General features: G+C 40.7%; 1 protein-coding gene across 2 annotated transcripts; it reads left to right on the top strand.

The window, feature by feature from the left end:
• Positions 1-15: 15 nt before the first annotated feature.
• Positions 16-16214, top strand: SEC62 (SEC62 homolog, preprotein translocation factor). Of its 2 annotated transcripts, XM_033516705.1 has the most exons (9): positions 16-130; positions 7660-7768; positions 8154-8259; positions 9342-9552; positions 11284-11376; positions 13178-13238; positions 13552-13671; positions 14223-14710; positions 15141-16214. In XM_033516705.1, the coding sequence occupies exons 1-8, from the start codon at positions 95-97 to the stop codon at positions 14687-14689; spliced, it is 1203 nt and encodes a 400-aa protein (XP_033372596.1). In that variant the 5' UTR covers positions 16-94; the 3' UTR covers positions 14690-14710; positions 15141-16214. The 2 variants fall into 2 exon arrangements, with proteins under 2 accessions (XP_033372596.1, XP_015493533.1); XM_015638047.2 differs by having other exon boundaries at positions 14223-16214.
• The last annotated feature ends 1816 nt before the right edge of the window (positions 16215-18030 follow it).

Here is an 18030-nt window from a genome sequence, read left to right as displayed (position 1 = left end):
CGCGCCCCCTCCCCGCCCCTCCGCCCGCTCCCGCCGCCTCTCGCGAGGCCGCCGCCCCCCCGCGCGCGTCACCGGCGGAGCGGACGGGGACAACATGGCGGAGCGGCGGCGGCACAGGAAGCGCGTCCAGGTACCCGAGATTCCCCCTCCTCTCTATCTCTCCCTCCCCGCCCGGTGGCTCCTCATCTCCGAGCTTAGAGCGGCTTCCCCTGCGGCCTTTCCACCCGACGCTGTTGCGAAGCGGCGTCTGCGGGCGGCCCGCGGTGAGGGAGGAGAGCGCCCCAGTCTCGGGGCACCGGGAGCCCCTCAGGCCGGGGCCGGAGGCCGGGCTGGGAGGTTCTCCTCAGAATTTTCTAACAAATTGGTAAATGCTGTGAAAACAGAGCGGGGGAGCTCAAGTGGGAGAGTTTCGGGGCTGAGGGCGGCCGGCGCGGCCCCCCGGCACATCAGAGGCGCCCCCGCTTCATCCCCATGGGCTCTGCGCCCTCAGAAGTTCTTCGTCTCTCCATGACCAAAAAATGACATTTGGAGCTATTCCCTGTTTCTAATCGCCGTTGTATACGCAGAATCTCCCCCGTTATCAGTGTCGAACAATAGCTTAGTGCGGGTAACACCAAAACACCCGGGAGCTGCACCTTCACCCGGCGTGTCCGGCCCAGGGATCGGGAGCAGAAGACGTGGGACAGATGGTAAAAGCATCTTAAAAGCAAACGTGCCCCAACCAGGAAATGATGCGGGAAGGAAAGGAAATTTGTGTCTGGAAAACATAAACAAACAGGCGCGCCTATAAATAGACCTAATCAGCTTTGAGATCGTGTTAAAATGTAGTGATAATTGTGTGGTGGCACTGAGAGGCAAACTGAGGGCTGCTTCGGGAGCCTGGTATGTCGAGATGTAATTTTTACAGGGAGTTTTACAGAGTTTTTAACGCATGTTTTGGGCGTCCTTACAGTATCAGGGACCATAACGCTCGTTACTGTTATGTGTTATCAACACTCCGCCTAAATAGTATTTGTTTGGGGCTTATTGCTTTGCTGTAAGAGCAGATAATATTCACGGGAAAGATCACAGAGCCGTTCAACAATGCACGCTTCATATGTCACCCTTCTGCTTGGCTGCCCTCTCTCCTTTCTCATCCTTCCCTTTCCCAGCCCACTTTCCCTTCCCCCAGGAAGATGGAGATCTGCCCGTACCTGTAAAGGTTCCTTTTTTACCTTTAATTCAAATTAGCAAGGCAGGAGGAGAAATGCAAGGAGTAATACATTAAAATCTTGCTGAACGAGCCCTATCCATCACAGCATTCAATGAATTATTGCAAAGCATCACAGAATTATTCTAAGATTTTTATAGGTTGTCCCTTTTCAAGGATGACAACAGCTCAATAAAGCACCCCTCAAACCAAATTTAAATGTAATTTAATGTTTGTATAACACTCGAGGCTTAAGTTAAGGCAGTTAAGCACATACTTACTTTCCACCCTGTTAACAATAAAAGTATTTCCCAGATTGTTAGTAATTAAATCAGTGTCTGGGTTTTAATACTTAAGGTCATGGCCTAAATCTGCGATATAATTATGCAAATAAATGTGTATCTCCATAGGTTCCCAGTATAGGTCAACAACAACAGGAAGACAAGACAGTGAACAAAGAATACTGGTGAATGCCCAAGGGGTGTTCTTAATTGGTCAGTGAATAAAGCAACTCATATTTTTCTTGGTTGTTGGGTTTGGGTTTTGTTTTTCTTAAGCTTTTTGAACTTTACTGGCATATTTGCAGTATGATTATCACATTTTTCAGGCTCATGCTGCAAGTGTCTTCTTTTAAAATGAAGTGTGGGATTTTTATTCGTAGGTGCTTCAAGTGTTTCAGCAGTGTGTCTAAATTCAAGGTGATGTCTGAAGAGATTATTTATTGTACTGCATGCAAGTCTGATACCTGAATACCCTGTTGTCATTAAACAGAGCTGTATTTCTTGACAGGAGTGAGCTTTTTGGGAGAGGTTGGTGTATTTAGCTGTGGAAGAGGCTGAGGTAATGGAGTTCAGTTAGAAAAACCATGGGCACAGAACCAGTGTTTGGAAAGAAATTTTGCAGGATTTTATGCCTGCCATCAAGATTAGAATTCTGGTAGTTAGGTCAGATAGCTAGACATGAAAAAAGGCTCAGAAATAGTTCAAAGTTCTGTCTAGCCTGCTCCGTGTTTCCCATCGGAAGCAGTCACAGGAAGGATGTGTTTTATGGAATACACTTTCATCAAAAGACACATTGCCCAATGTGTGTTGCATAGCTTAGACTCTTCCTCTGAAAGTTACAAAAGTTGCAAAAATTTTAACTTCAGAAGTTTGAATAAAGATATTTCAGAGGCAGAATTCTCTAAGTGTCATTCCTGATGGTAATTTAACTGTAATCAACACAGAGATTAATTCAGACATGCAGTAGTGAAGGGAGGCTGGTCTGTAGGATGCAGATTGCTTACCCAGTGGCTCCCACGTGATTCAAATGTCTGAAATCAAGAATGCTTGCTGCGTATCAAGGACTTACTGACAGAAAAGCAACGTATGTTGTCTAATGGCTAGTTTAATCTTTCTGTTTGAGACAAAATACATCTCAGAAGATGAGAGATGCCTTTGAATTCCTGTTACTCCAGCAACCTGATCAAAGCTATGTCTTGGAACTATATTTTTTTTCCATATGTGTCCTGAAATATTCACTTAACCACAAAATGTTCAGTGCTGTTTCCTTTGACAGGCATTGGGCCGGGTAACACGTGGCACTGTGCTGGCAGCTCTGCAGTTTGACTGTTAAATAGGCTTTAAGTTTTCATTACCTTGGCTGCATTCCACATGCACAGTTTTAGTCTGCCCGTGTCAAGTTTTGGGCTGATCTTTGCTTTGGGATTAGCAGAGCTTCCATTGCACCTTGTTGCTATGTCCTGCACTCCTGAAATGTTAGTGCACATAAATACTGCTCCTGAAAAGAAAGAAAACAGCTCCTGGAGAGTTTGGAGGTCAATGTCTTACTGCAGATTGATGGCTGAGGTGGCATCAGTGCCATTAATGACAGGTACTTTCCTTGTTGACTTTTTTCCTTTGATTCAAGCTCTGAGATCCTCCTGATGAAGGACATCTACTAATCATTAACTGTTGTAGCCTACAGTTGGGTCCTGTCATGATTTGGGTCCCGCTGGAAGGAAAATGCAACAGCTGCATTGCTGCTCCTGTGCTGTAGTTTTGTGTGAATGACTCTGAAAAGGATCTGCAGAAAGGACAATGCAATGGTTTTCCAGTAATGGGTATTTTTAGTCCAGCTTGCCCATTTGGCTTTATTTTTTTCATAAATTCTAGTAAATATGAGTGGGATGATAATAAAGGAGAATGGTTAAATTTTGTCTTTGAACACTTAGTGGTATCACCTGATAGAGGAGGAGGAAACAAATATCAAAGGGCAAAAAAGGGGGAAGAATGGGAATTAAAAGTAGCAGCCTAAGTTCTCATTAAAACAAGGATCAGTCTTTTGGAAATCTTGAGTTACATTGTTGGAAGTGGGAAAGGAAAAAGTCAAAACAGCTGGCCTGGGGTTGGAAGGGGAATGAAGCTGGCGTGTTTTGGCTTCAAAATACTGTACATTGCTCCTTGGATCTGTTTTAGAAGTCTGTATGTTTACAGAGTTCTGTATGTTTTGCTCAAAAAAATTAGCAATGGTTGAAAAAAGAAAGAAGGAAGACAACAGATACTTCTGTTTTCACAGGATATGTACTGGACTGAAAAACATCTGCTAATCTTTTTCTGTAGAGAAAAGTTAATGTTTTGTGGCCAGTGTAATCCAGAAGAACTGGTTTCTCCACATGGCTCTGCCACAGTTTCTTTTAAGAGACCTGGAGCAGTCCTTGTACTGGTCATCAGTGCAGGAGTCAGGCAAGTTTGTTAGTCACTGAAGAAAACAGGGATGTCATAAGAGCAAGTTCTAACACCCTGGTGTGTTTGTTTCCCCCTACCCACTCCAGTCATACCAATCTGTGTGCTTTTCCTTCATCTACAGCACACTGGTTTATTTTAGGCAAAGTACAAATATCTCAGCAGCACCCAGTCCCCTGCCACAGAACATCCACTCAGAGGTCCTGACAGTCAACAGGGAAGGGGAAAAGATAATCCTGCAGTTCAGCCCAAGTTGTGATGTGCTCAGCACTTTCAGAGAAGAGAAGAGTAGGCTAATGCAGTTGTAGTGTCTTTATAATGAGTATGTGGAATGGAACCTGGGCTGACACAGTGTCGTTTTTGATGTAGCCTCTCAACTTGAAAAACAGACACCACATGATAAATGTGCTTTAATTTCTTCTTTTCCTTATCTGAAAGCTGTATAAACTATTAGGCTTCAGCAGTCTGCTTTGAAGGATTGTGTTCTGAAAATCTAATAAGTGCAAAGAAATCAGCTAGGTTCTTGTTTCATTGAAATAAAAGAATTTTGATGTCCGCTTTGAAACAGAGGAGCATAAATCCTTGTAATGTGTTTGGCTGCACATGGAATAACTTGTCTTGCTAGTGACACTCATCATTTACTCTCTTCTGATTTTCCAGAAAACCTGTTTATGTTACTACGTAGTAGAAAGAAATTGTCCTGTCTTGGGTCATACCTGTCTTCTTGCAACTGTGACGCAAAGAAGGAATAAATTGAGTGCAGTTTTCAAATCAGAAATGTGTGCTGCCCTTCTGTCATCCACTGAGTGTTCCAGAAGTAGGAAAAACTGAATAAGTCATGCTTGGTAGAGCTGAGGGGGAGAAGGAAGCTCATGGGCACACAAGTTTCAATGACTCAGTTGAGATGTTATTTGTGATGTGTTCAGGCCTCTCTGATGCTGTAGTCCCAGCTGGGGGTTGAATTAACTGGGAGCTACATCCATGCATTGAAGTCCAGAAGGGACTTGCTGTACTTTGATTTGGGAGATAAAGGTAAATTTGATTAGGACTTCCCCTTCACTTCAGTGAGTCTGGAAGGTCCCTGGGTTTGATTGTCCTTTTCTGAATTCATATAGGGCAGAATTGTGATTGAGAATTATTCTTAAAAATTTAAAATGTCATTGCATTTCTAGCAAGTCACTAGGTTGAGCACTTCTTTTCCTGTCAGTAGGTGGAGTTCTTCTGTCTAGACGAGTAAGAAATTTGGTTTGATTTTATTTTTAATGGCCAGAGTTTGTAAGATACCAGTGACTGTAAATCTCTAAATTTTACATGTCTAGTGACAGCATGGGCTACTTTTAAAACTGAACAGAAAATTTGGTTGAACTGCAACTTTTAAAAGTTGTGCCCAGGGTAATGAACTTGCTATTGCTTTGGTTGATTTTATTTATTGAGGGAATATATTATTTTCTCTCAGTCATCTATTTTCATTTTTTAACAGAAGCCTGGCTCTGCAAACAAAGGGATGAAGATACGATGAAAAATGGGGATTAAATTGCAGGGGACACTTTCTCAGAATGAGCTCAGTTAAACTGTGGCAGTCTCTCTCACTGGGAAGTTTTTTTTGTTTGGGCTGTTATGAAACTGTCCCTCATGGACAAAGCAATTGAGAGAAAGGAGCAATAAAAAAAATCTCCTGGTGCCAGCCCCTGCCTGCGTAGTGCATCACATGACCCAGCAGGATCATAAATATTTTAGGAAAAAGGAGAAAAACCACCTTAGCAGAGGAATTTACACTGATGTGAATATCTTCAGTTTCTCTGTCTGTTTTACTGTCTGTGCTGTGAAGAACATTTGCCCTGTGAATTGTTCAAAATTTCATTTGCTGACAGGAATTCCTAGAAAAGCAGCATTTCACACAAAGTTGCTGCTTGCAGACCCCAGTCAATTGGTGCCTTATCCCATGTGGCAACGATGGGACACAGTCACTTGTTCTATTTCAGTGCATTGGAGCCCCTTTTGTTGCTGTTCAATTACTCTGGTACCAAGTTTGGTGGTTTGGTTTGATTTACAGGTACTGGTACAACTGTACCATGTAAGAGGACCTGAAACCACAGAACATATATTATGTGCATACACTCACTGTCAGGGAATAGGTTTCTTATCTGATGTTCAATACGGATTTTTAAAATTTAAAAATAAAAAAGGATTGAACATGCAGAAGGAGGTAATATCCATTTGAGAACTGTTACAATCATCTGGCCTAATTTGGGCACATGTTTTGGAAACTATTTGGTGAGTGAGCATATTTTTGCTTTTCTTTTGGAGGATTTAGACTTTTTTAAAAAGCCTCAGAACTAACGACCATGGAGTCCTTTTGGTCATTTGGATACCTTGTATCTATATTATTCTCTTCAGAATTCTCCTCAGGTGGGAAAAGCAACAATCTCCTCTAGAAGGATATTCATTAACCAGTTGGTTTTGAAAGTTAGCTGTTCAAACTGTTGAAAATTAACATTTCTTCCGTTCTGAAGCTTTTATTCTGGGGTAACCGCATCCATTTGACCTTGCATTTCCATTTAACTTGCTGCTTGTGATATTACAATTGCACATCTTAAAAGCAGTAATGGAGGTTGTATATGTTTATTGACCTTTAGGAAAATTAGGTCTTTAAATAGACTCTGAAACTTTTATTCCTGTAAATGACCAATCTGATCTGTGGTTTATATAATGTTTCTTCAGGCAACATGTGAGGTACAGGTACAGAAATGGCACTGCAGTGTGGAAAGCTGTCCCAGTGTTTCTGTGTTACTGATCCACAAGTAGCAGGGAGGGTTGGAGAATTAAACTTCATGGATTAAAAGAATTTACAGGAAAGAATTTTGAGGACGTTAGCATAAATCAATTTAATATCCCAACCTGTGGTTTTTGCAGATATGTTTTTGTGAAGCAAGCGCATTAGAAAGTTCTTCCCTTCCCTGATAGCAAATATTAGATCTTAATTTCACATAACTGAAAATGCCCATCTCCATCCTTCTGCCTTACACATCTCAGAGTTCTGTTACCTCTCTGCGAGGTGGTAAAAGCACAGAATTTGTGAATGTGTGCCGTCTGAGAGCTCCCTTCTCATAAAGCATTGGTTTTGATGTTTATATTTTATCCTGCTGTGCTTTCATCCTGATGTTCTACTCTGCAGACTGGGAGAATCTCCTCAAGGGTACTTTAAAGTGTCATTCTGTAGTTGTGCAGTGGGCAAATAAATTTTCTAGCCAAATCCTTCAGCTTCTTTTCAACATGATTTTCTTCTCATGTGAAATCTGGGCTGCTCTGTGTTCTGTCAGAGTGCCTACATTGCTGTCATTTCATTCACACTCATTCCTCATTCTGTTTTTCCTTTGCTCCCAGCTTCACAACTGTTTCCACCCCAGCTGTGTGCCTTAAGCAGCTTCCCATGTGCTGCTTTCCTCTTAGACCTTCCTTTAGTTTGCTCTTTCTACAGATCTGTTAAATGAGTTTGTACTCCTTACCTTCAGTTCATCTAACTTGAGATTTGCTGCCTTTTGCTTCATGTAGTCAGAAAGTTCTCAGGAAAAATGACCTATTTTCACAGCCTTTATATTTTGTTATTTTTATATTAAATATATTTATATTTATATTGTTATTCTGAAATAATGAAGATTTTGCAATATCTGATTTTTTAAGCTCAAAAGAGTGATTTTCTTATATGTTTAAAACTGTATTAATAACTTTTGACTTTTCCCACTGTAGGAAGTTGGTGAGCCATTCAAGGAGGAGAAGGCTGTTGCTAAATACTTACGCTTCAACTGTCCAACAAAATCCACCAACATGATGGGCCACCGAGTTGATTATTTTATTGGTAGGGTTGCTTTTAACCAGAGAATTCAGGTTTCTTCTAATATTGTACTTGGAGGGTGGGAGAGGCTGTTTTATTTTTATTAATAGTACTTTATCTATTAGTACTGGTCTTACAGTTTGGTTTTGAAAACTTATCTAGGCATTAGGAATCCATAAAATTAATCTCACTAGCCTGGAGTAAATGCAATGAACTTTTCACTCTGTGATTTAAAGGTGTATGAAGTCAAGAGGAATATATTCCAGAATAATGACTAGTCTTACTTGAAAGATTGAAAGGATGTGGAACATCACCAGAACAGACTGGTCATTGTGGTTCAAGGAATGTAGACTAAATTTTAAAAGTAATGTTAATTTTAATGCATTTTTAATTCAATTTTTCCCTCTAGCTTCAAAAGCTGTGGATTGCCTCCTGGATTCTAAATGGGCAAAGGCAAAGAAAGGAGAGGAGGCTCTCTTTACTACCCGAGAGTCTGTTGTTGATTACTGCAACAGGTATGACCCAGGCTACTTCTTCAGTGTCATTAATGGCTGTGGGTGTCCAGATGTCACAGTTATTTAGGAACCAGTGTAACCTGTGCTTCTCACATCCTAAAACTTGAGTGGTTGTATGCAAAATGATTGTATTTATATTGTTGTGTTTGAGGGTGGAAACTATATAGTTTCATTGTTTTTGTTCCCAAAACTCTCAGGCTTTCACTGCACTGCTTGGGGCAGTAAGGTGTATCAAAGGAGTTTCCTGAAGTTTGACAATATTTGAAGTTAGCAGAGTCAGAGCTCTCAAATCTCTCTGTCCCTGCTGTCTGAGGAGCAGGATTCTGTACTGCTCTTCCTGTTGGAAATTCATCTGTGCTCCTTTCAAGGATGTTTCTAATTTGATGATGACCTTTAAGAATACCTACATCAAATTTATACAAATACAAATTTTTTACATCAAAATACATACAAAAGTATTTGTATGGTGTACATTTGTATGTATTGTAGGCATCCTGGTGCCCTGCTGGCCATATATTTCTATCTTTGTATCTCCATACATAAATAGATAATATATGCACTTGCAATAAGGTCTGTCTGTAGCTGCCAGGAAGGGAATACTTGGCATAGGTACCACAGTTTCAACAGAGCAATTCTGTTAATCATGCATCACTTACCAATGATCTTGATGAGCTGTATGTTCAATTCCTTATTTTTGCCATGAAGTATGTTGACATGAACTTGAAAATAAACATTAATGGGAAAGAGAATTAAATGGATAATTAAATGGATCTGGTGGCTTGCTGTATCCTACATCTTGTGGTCACTTATATCTGCAAAATGCTGCCACAGAAAAGTACAGTTTTTACCCAGTTTTGAACAGATGAACCAAAAAAAGCAAAGCAGCAGACAAGACATGGGATAAGTAGGTCTGGTGTGTGTTTCTGTAAATAGAGCAGATGATGGTGACCTTGCCTTTCAGTCATGCTGGTCATGATTATGTCAGAGAGATAATCTAGAATGGTGTATAATAACATAATTGAGTGTAAATGTTGTTTTCACAGCTGCACTTAAATGAATCATTTAACTTTTTTCATTTTAAGACTCCTGAAAAAACAGTTCTTTCATCGAGCATTGAAAGTGATGAAAATGAAACCTGACAAGGATACAAAGAAAGAAAAAGAAAAAGGAAAGGCTGAGAGTGGGAAAGAGGAGGAGAAAAAGAGCAAGAAGGAAAGTGGCAAAGATGAAAAAACTAAGAAGGAGAAAGAAAAGGAAAAGAAAAAGGATGGTGAAAAAGATGAATGTAAGAAGGTAAGTACTGTGTGTAAGAGAAGAAAAAACCTGTAACAAATACAGCAACAGATTGTTAAGATTGCACTGGCTCAAAAGTTGGTTATTCTAAAATATGCCTTGCTTTTTTTCCCTTTTTCATCTCTAAAATGTGCTTTTTTTTGCTACCTTTTGAATGAATTATTTTGTTTTAAATCAAACAAGAGGCTTCAGTTGGCCTTCGTGTACCTTGTCATCTTTTAATGTGGGCTGAGTTAATCAAAACCTGTTTCTCTCCAGTGGCAGCAGGCAGGGAGGCAGTGTACATCAGTTGCCATAGAATGACACATATGCATGTGACCCAACATCCAAACCAGTGCAGCTGCACCAGTGAAACAGTTTTGCAGTGTTTGGTAACAGGAATGTTTGGAATATGACATTTGGTACGTGGGGCCTGTAAGTGGCTGTGTAACAGTGCTCCATGACTGCTTGCATCCTGCTTCCTTGCACTTGAGCTTCCAGGTTTAAACTGCTACTGCTGTACAGGTTTTAATGTGTTTTTTGTTTAATGTAATTTTGGGCTTGTTTTCACCCCTGATTGGTTTTATTACTTATTATTAGCAGAAGATAATATCTAAAATGTTGGGAAACTGCAGGAGAAACTTGAGTGGATATGGTGTTTCTTCTACATACAGTGGTCTGAATCAGTTAGAGTTAGTAGGATAGTGGTCCAAAGTTATTCCCATTCAGACATTCCTATGTGACATAATGGCACATCTAGTGAGAGTTAGTCTGTCTATAAAGGTTTGGGTGTCAGAAGAAACCTAAATAGCGAATAAAGAATTATAAACAGAACAATCCCACTGCAGTCCCAGCCCAGTGTAAGATTAGTCAACCCCTGTGGTACAGCAAAATGCTGATGATGAAAGTAACAAGGTCCTCCAATCCACTGTCATCAGGGGAGGTACATTATTAAATGTATGTTAATTTTTAAAGTAATCATTATTTATTGAACAGATATTTGGTGGATTATATAAGCCAGTGCGTAGGAACTTGAATGAAACACAGGACCAAAATCACAAAGTTAATTTCTCACAACAAAGTAAGCAAAGAGAAGCAAACAGAACACAGAGAAGAGGAAGCACAAGATCTAGAAAGGGATTGAGGAGGACAGAGAATAAATGGGCAGAAACTGATTCTGCCAGGATGTCTGTTTGGTAAATATGGCACCAAAATAAATAATTCTAATACAGTCAGTGATGGCGAGGTGTTGTTCCCTGTTCTTGATCCCTGTACAGACTTCCTGTTAATACCAGCCCAGCTTTGCTAGACATTTGATGACACAATGTAATCCTGAAGTCATAGGCTAGTCCTTAGATACTAAAAATGAGATTTCTTTTTACTTAAAATTGTCCTTGATTTTTGAGGTACCCAGTTGGTAATAAATAAGAACAGGAGGGAAATAAAGTATCTTTACTTAAAAAAAAAAAAAACAGAAAAAGCAACAAAAAGTGTGAACATTATCTTAAGTTTCTGAAAAGTTACCAGATTAAATATATAATATTAATATTAATAATATTAATATTTAATAATATATAATATTAAATAAAAATATATGACAAAAATAATGTGCAATGTTAAATATAGAAATTTAATCAAATTAAAATTTTATTATTTTTATATATCATGATTTCTGTATCTATTTGTAATATATAATAGTTTGCATATATATAAGCTATTATGTATAGATAAAATATTTATGTTTGTTCTCAGGATGATACCCCAGGAACACCCAAGAAAAAGGAAACCAAGAGGAAATTTAAACTTGAGCCACATGAAGACCAAGTTTTCTTGGATGGAAATGAGGTAAGATTTATAGGTGCTCTTCAACTTTGGGTGTCACCATGCTATTGTCAGAAAATAGCTTAATTTACTGGATTTCTGCAAACTCCTTCTTGACATGTTGAAAGAAAAATTAATGGCAATGGGATAGCTCATCTTGAAACCAGATTTTCAGATACTTCAAGGAGGTTAAAGACAGGTAAATAGAGGACAGTAACTTAAAAAAAATCCCAAACAAATCTTCCTTACCAGTAGCTGAGGTGTTGGTGGCCATGAGGTGAAATGTTTATCCTCAGGGTGGATTCAGGGGCTGGTGGAGATGATCCTGCCTGGGACAGGAGGGTGGGACAGGGACTTCTGAGGTCTCTCCTGCCCAACTTATCCCACAGCCACTGCCATTCCAAAATTGTTCTAAGCCAAACCGGCCTTCCAGGACATCATGTTCAGTCACAGGAGAGGAAATAAAAAATATCTTTATGATCTGAGCAGACAGGTGACCCCTTGGCATTACTGAATGCTCATCCTGGCTTTACCACTGAAATTGTGGCCTTAAATACTTCTGTGTGCTTTGCTGTTCTGAAAGACAAAGAATTTAATTATTTACCAGCTCTGTAATGTACAGAGTCACATTCTCAAATCTGGGATAGTTTTACTGTGCTGTGTTGATGCTGTGTGAGGCTGTACTAGAATCTCCCCTAGGATTCTTGTGTTCCTTTGGTTATAAAACATACATGGCAGCAAATTTTGTAAATAAATCCCTTGTGCAGAAAATGTGTTTCTCTTTTGTATCTTGATTTTACCTTTCTCAGTTCTGTACACTTGCTTTGCTCTGTTTCATCCTATCTCACGTGGAATCACACCCAGCTCTGATCCTCCCTTTCATCTTTACATGAAGTGCCCATTATTTTGCACTTACAAACACTGGATATCACACACTTATTGCCCAGTCACCATCTTCAGCTCACTTGGCCTCACAGAACGAGCTGACTGGCAGCAGCTGCACCTGAACACAACTAACTTTGGCACCCTGTGAGAAAGCAGAATGTTAAATATTTATTGCATATACGGAATCACCACTGCCTCCCGGGTACCCTTCTGGTAGTTGGTGTTGGCACATCTGCAATGAGAGCTGCTGGTTTCTGGTAACCAGCAGCTTCTTTTCATAGTTAGAAGCTCAGATTCAAATTGTTTCGTTTGCTGAGGAAAAAAAAAAAACAAGCAGATTTTTCTAGTTCAGAACATCCTGCACTTTACCGAGAAGTTTTTAATTTATGGCTGAGCAGCTCAGATTCAAATGGCTCCACAGTCCTCACACAAACATTTGGCTCTGAGAGTTGCAACTGTAGAGATAACAGTGCTGTGGCGCTGACTGAGCCCAGCACAGGGCCTGCAGTGAGTGTTCCACTGCATCCTTTCTTCCAGGTGTTCAGTCTGGGTGTTTTCTCTTCAGAGCTCACAGGACTTTTTGTTTCCACCTAGTGGACTTGGTAAACTTTTTATTTTTTTTTTGCTTTTTATTTTTTCTGCATGCTGAACAACATTAATGAATAAAGATACAACCAAAGCTTGATTCAGTGATACTTCAGAATCTTTCATTTTTCCCATCAGTTCTGCTGTCTGATTGTTTTCTTCAGGCTTACATCACCTGTCAGTTACCCTTCCTAGGAGTCACAACCCCTTGCCCTGCCCAGGTGCTGACCAGAAGTCATTTTGTTCAGCACCAAGCATTGCAGCCTGGCAGTGAGTGTTTGTTTGGGTGAGGGAATACAGGAGATGTTTATCAGAGAGCTTGTTCTGAGTGTAAGCCACGTCATTTCTGTTGTAGGTCTATGTGTGGATCTATGACCCCGTTCACTTTAAAACTTTTGCCATGGGACTTGTACTTGGTAAGTCAGAGTAGACACAAGTTGTTTATTTCTGTTGCCTTAAGTTAACCACTGAGTTGTTCAGAGGGAAATGTGGGTTCTGTAAAAATATTAAATATTTTATGAGTGATACATTTCTGACCCTAGATCTTATATAAAATAAGACAAATCAGCTATTCTTTTTTTAATCTAAAATAAATGGAATAATAATTTATTCAATAATAAATGAATCTAAGGCACTACATTGAATAAGCAATAAGCCTGGAACCTCTGTACATGTACCAGGAAAAACTAATGACGTTTCTCGTGCCTCTGTCCTGCCCTCCCTGCTCAGTGATTGCCGTTATAGCCGCGACCCTGTTCCCGCTCTGGCCAGCCGAGATGCGTGTCGGTGTTTATTACCTCAGCGTGGGCGCCGGCTGCTTTGTCGCCAGTATTCTGCTCCTTGCGGTCGGTGAGTGTCGGCAGGCGGGGTGTGAGAGGCCGGGGGCACAGCCCAGCTGTTCCCCGAGCTCGGAGCTGGGCGGTGCCGCTTCCCAGGACGTTGTTCAGCCGCAGCCGGGCGGGTCCCGTGTGCGCTTCCCTCCGGCCAGCGGGTGTCAGCGTTGTGCCGCGGAAGGGACGGAGCTCAGGCTCCTGTCACCTGTTGGTGTTCCATGTGTGGTTCAGATTCGTTTACTGCCTTTGTTTAAACAAAAAATGTGCAGAACAAACCCAGAGCTGCACACAGAAACGTATTAACAGGCGAGAATGGTGTCACCAGGATTTTAAAGCTTTCTGTGGCAGAGGGGTTAAGAGCTAAAGCAAAGATCCATGATGAGTGGGGTGGAGGAGACATGGCAAGAACAAACTACTCCACAGAGCTATTGTGGAGTGAGGAGTTTCCCCCTAACATCCTCCAGTCCCTGGCTGGGGGTGGGCATTAGCAGTGAACATCTCTTACACCATGGTTGTACACTGTGCGTGTCTATAACAAAATCCAAACTTTCCCTTGTTTTCACACAGCTCGCTGTATCCTTTTCCTTATCATCTGGCTCATCACTGGAGGAAGGCATCACTTCTGGTTCCTGCCAAACCTTACAGCAGATGTGGGCTTCATTGACTCCTTCAGGCCCCTGTACACACACGAATACAAAGGACCAAAAGCAGACTTAAAGAAAGAGGAAAAAGCAGAATCCAAAAAGCAGCAAAAATACGACAGTGAGGAGAAATCAGATAGTGAGAAGAAGGAAGAGGAGGATGGAAAAACAGAAGCCACAAGGAACTCGGGAACAGACGGCTCAGGAGGAGAGCGACATTCAGACACTGACAGTGACAGGCGCGAAGATGACAGGTCCCAGCACAGTAGTGGCAATGGAAACGACTTTGAAATGATCACAAAAGAGGAACTGGAACAGCAAACAGATGAAGGGGATTGTGAGGAGGAAGAGGAGGAAGACACCAAAAGTGGGCCTTCACATGGAAAATCATAACTCACTGTGGTTTGGGACTAAGTATGTGCAAATGGTTGGATTTTCTTTGTTGGCTGATCACCAAAACATAGACCATACAGTAGCATCTTCGTTTGCTGAAATATCCATGTTACCAAACAGTTTTATATCTAGTTCCTTCATTTTTTTTTTAACCATTAACTTGATTACTCGGTACTATGTTAATCATTAATATCCATTTATGGAAGTTTTATCAATTTGACAAGTTTTTTATTGATTGATAGGTTGCCCAGATTGTCCTCAAACATACTGAAAAACGTCATTTTCTGGTACTTGCATAACTGGTCAATTAGTTTAGCTTCTCAAACTTGCTTTTGTAAACCAGGTAAAAGTTGAATGACCAAATCTCAGATTATTCCTAGTTATCTGATAGTTAGGTAAAGCCCTTCTTAGCCCACAGCCTTCTTGATATTTTTCTTGATTTTGTTTTCAGAAGATTGTGAGAACTTTCCTGAGAAGACTAGTTTTAGCAGAAGTATTTTGCTGACAGTAGAGGAGCTGGTAGTGCTGAATTTGCCTGCAGTGTTCTCTGTTTCTCCAGCCTGTGTGCCAGCAACTGAGGAAATCCAAACTGGTTTTGTGCATCCAGTGCAGAGAGAGATGTCATCTCCAGCAGGTGAAGGAAGCAGCATGGTTTGGAAATGATGGCTGTTTTCTTTCTCCTGCTCCATCATAATTAAAAAAAAAATTGTATTCTGTACATAATTTACAAATAAAGCAAACCATTTACTTTAACTGCTACTTATTATTTAGAGATTTGATCCAGCATTCAGTTTGTATTATTGAAGCCATGTTGTGGTGTATCTATCAGAGAAATGCAAGTGGAGAGGACCTCACAGAGTATTTGTGTATGATTGGTAGCTGTTCCACAGAAGCTTTAGTTTTGTGCCAACATTCCATGTATTTGAGTAAATTGATCTTTATTAAATGAAAGCAAACACCAGAGCTGTATGGATGCCTTAATGTTAAACCTCTCTGTACTCTGGAACAGGAGTAGTTTTAAGCTGAAGAGGCAGGAGAGTGTTGGTCTGCTCCCAAAGCTGGGTGCCTCAGAGCTTTTGTGAAGTGAGTATTAATAACTTGTTTGGAAACCCCTCGGAGGAGCCGGTGCCGTGTCTCCTGCGCGTCCCTTCCCGCTGCCTCTGTGGAGGATGGACTCGAGGTCTTGGCTGATTGAGCATGGAAGAAGTTACAACTCAGCCTCTTTCCTCTCAAGGACTTTACAGATTTGATTGTCTTCCCAGCCCACTTGGAGAAGATGAGGGTAAGAGAATTTTTTTTCCTATCCTAAATTGCTTCCCATTCTTCCAGCGTTGGCATTTTGGATGAAGATACCAATTTTTCAGATTGTGCAAATATATACATCATCATGAGTGCATTGATAAAGAATTCATGGATATGGTGTATTTGCTTCTTAAATCCTGAATAGTTACTCCATAAGGAAACAGATAAATTGGATCACTTTTTTATTAATATAGCAAAGAAATTAAAGGACCCATTAACTAAACAGATTGACTCCTGGCCACGTGTGTGTTATCACTGATTAAAAGAGCTAATTAAGTCCTTTTTTATCTGAGTGGGTTGTGCACAGCGTGATGGGGAGAGCAGAGCCTGCACTGAGGCATCACGGGGCAGCCAAGCCCTGGACAGGGTTTTAGGAAGTTAATGCAGTGGTTTTCAGTTATTTCAAGTACATTTCCTCCTCCAAGTGAAATGTCTTCAGGGCCATGCTGAGCAAATCAAGTGGAAATGGTCAAATAAAAACTCTAATGTTGCCATCTGCCCCCTGTTCAGGGGGTGTGTGCCACTGCCAGCGCTGCTCACCTGGGGAGAGGTGTCTGGGTCTCAGAATTAACCATCAGACACTTGTGCTGTCACCTTGACAGAGTTCCAGGCTCCTGCAGCCTAGAAATTGAATTGGCCTTAACTCCTCACTTGATCTGCTGTGAACAGCTCTCATCTCTGGGTGGGGTAAGAAAGATCTGCTCGGTGGTTTAGGGAAAAACTTCATGACTCATTACTGTAAGCTTGTTTTCCTAGAAATAGCTCCCAAACACTTCTGAAGCATTTTGGAATAATGAAAGCAGTGTTTACAACATGTGGGTAATAGTAAAATTACGAGGATTTAAGGTATCATGACAAACACTTCCAGTCCAAAGAGGAAACCACTAAAGGGCTTGGCCACCTTTAGATTTTTGTATCAGACACTTCAAAGTTCTTCTTAATGATTTTGATTTTTAACTTTGAGAGTCTAGGGTGACCTCATGAGAACAAATATATATATATATTTAGTGAAAAATTATTCAAACCACTACTAAAGTGTCCTTCCTGCAATAAAATTTTATAGTGGTCTTACTGATATTCCTCCCAGTATAATTTTCTGGGTTTTTTTCTTTGCAAGAAGATGTGATTACTCCTGTATTTTCTTTCAAATTCATAATTACTTATAAAACACAAATGAGTGTTAATGTAGATAAGTATTTTTCAGAGATGTTACACCCAAGTGTGGTTTCCTGTGGAACAGATACAGTAACCTCAGCTCACCTGTTGGGTTCTTAAGCAGGTGGATCTTTCTCTAGCAATTAAGAAACAAGTAAAAATTATTATTTGATGAATTTGCGTATTTCTCCATCTGTAGGAAAGTTACAGTTGTGGGGGGACGATAACCAATTTTCAAACAGTAAAGTTTGTTCATAGCAGCAGATCAGGGAAAGCATTTATGTTCCCCTACTGGGGATCGTGCAGCAGATTTTTCTGGTGTTTCATATAAAAAGCAGGTGATAGATAGATAGATAGATAGATAGATAGATAGATAGATAGATAGATAGATAGATAGATAGATAGATAGAGTTAATTTAGGCCTTTTTCTGTTTGAAATAACTGGCTGAATTTTACTGAGCATCATGTGAAGGAACACACTACAGGAAGAAGGGCAGATAAAACTGAAGAAAATCTCAGCTGCTCAGTTCACTCTCATTACACTTTCCCAGGACTCAGGAGGGGTGGCAGAAGCATCTGCGCCATGTAAACACTAAATATAGACAATGTAAACATGAACTGGAGAAACAGAAAACACCTGCCAGGCTTAGCTTTTATGTTCCTCCCTCCCAGCAGTTCTCACTGTGGCACTGAGCCCTCAAAGCCTTGCCAGGTCCTCTGCAGCTCCTCTGAGGATGTAATTATTTCCTAACAGGGTCACAGGGACAGCAAAGCAATGTTCCAGACTCACAGCTGGCATCAAAAGCCCTAGGCAACAGAGAAACATCCTCTTCCAGCTGCAGGTGATTGACTGGCAGTGGTTGGAAGTCCTGCCAGAATCCCTC

This window comes from Parus major, chromosome 9, assembly GCF_001522545.3.
Source record: "Parus major isolate Abel chromosome 9, Parus_major1.1, whole genome shotgun sequence".
NCBI lineage: Eukaryota > Metazoa > Chordata > Aves > Passeriformes > Paridae > Parus > Parus major.
Note: the sequence above shows the minus strand (reverse complement) of the source record. Positions and strands in the feature narration are given on the sequence as shown.

Excerpts from the sequence above, each read along its gene's own strand:
- SEC62 (XM_033516705.1), top strand. The coding sequence starts at position 95 with ATGGCGGAGCGGCGGCGGCACAGGAAGCGCGTCCAG. Across the intron at positions 131-7,659 it reads GGCACAGGAAGCGCGTCCAG|GAAGTTGGTGAGCCATTCAA; the intron begins GTACCCGAGATT and ends TTCCCACTGTAG. Across the intron at positions 7,769-8,153 it reads CCGAGTTGATTATTTTATTG|CTTCAAAAGCTGTGGATTGC; the intron begins GTAGGGTTGCTT and ends TTTTCCCTCTAG.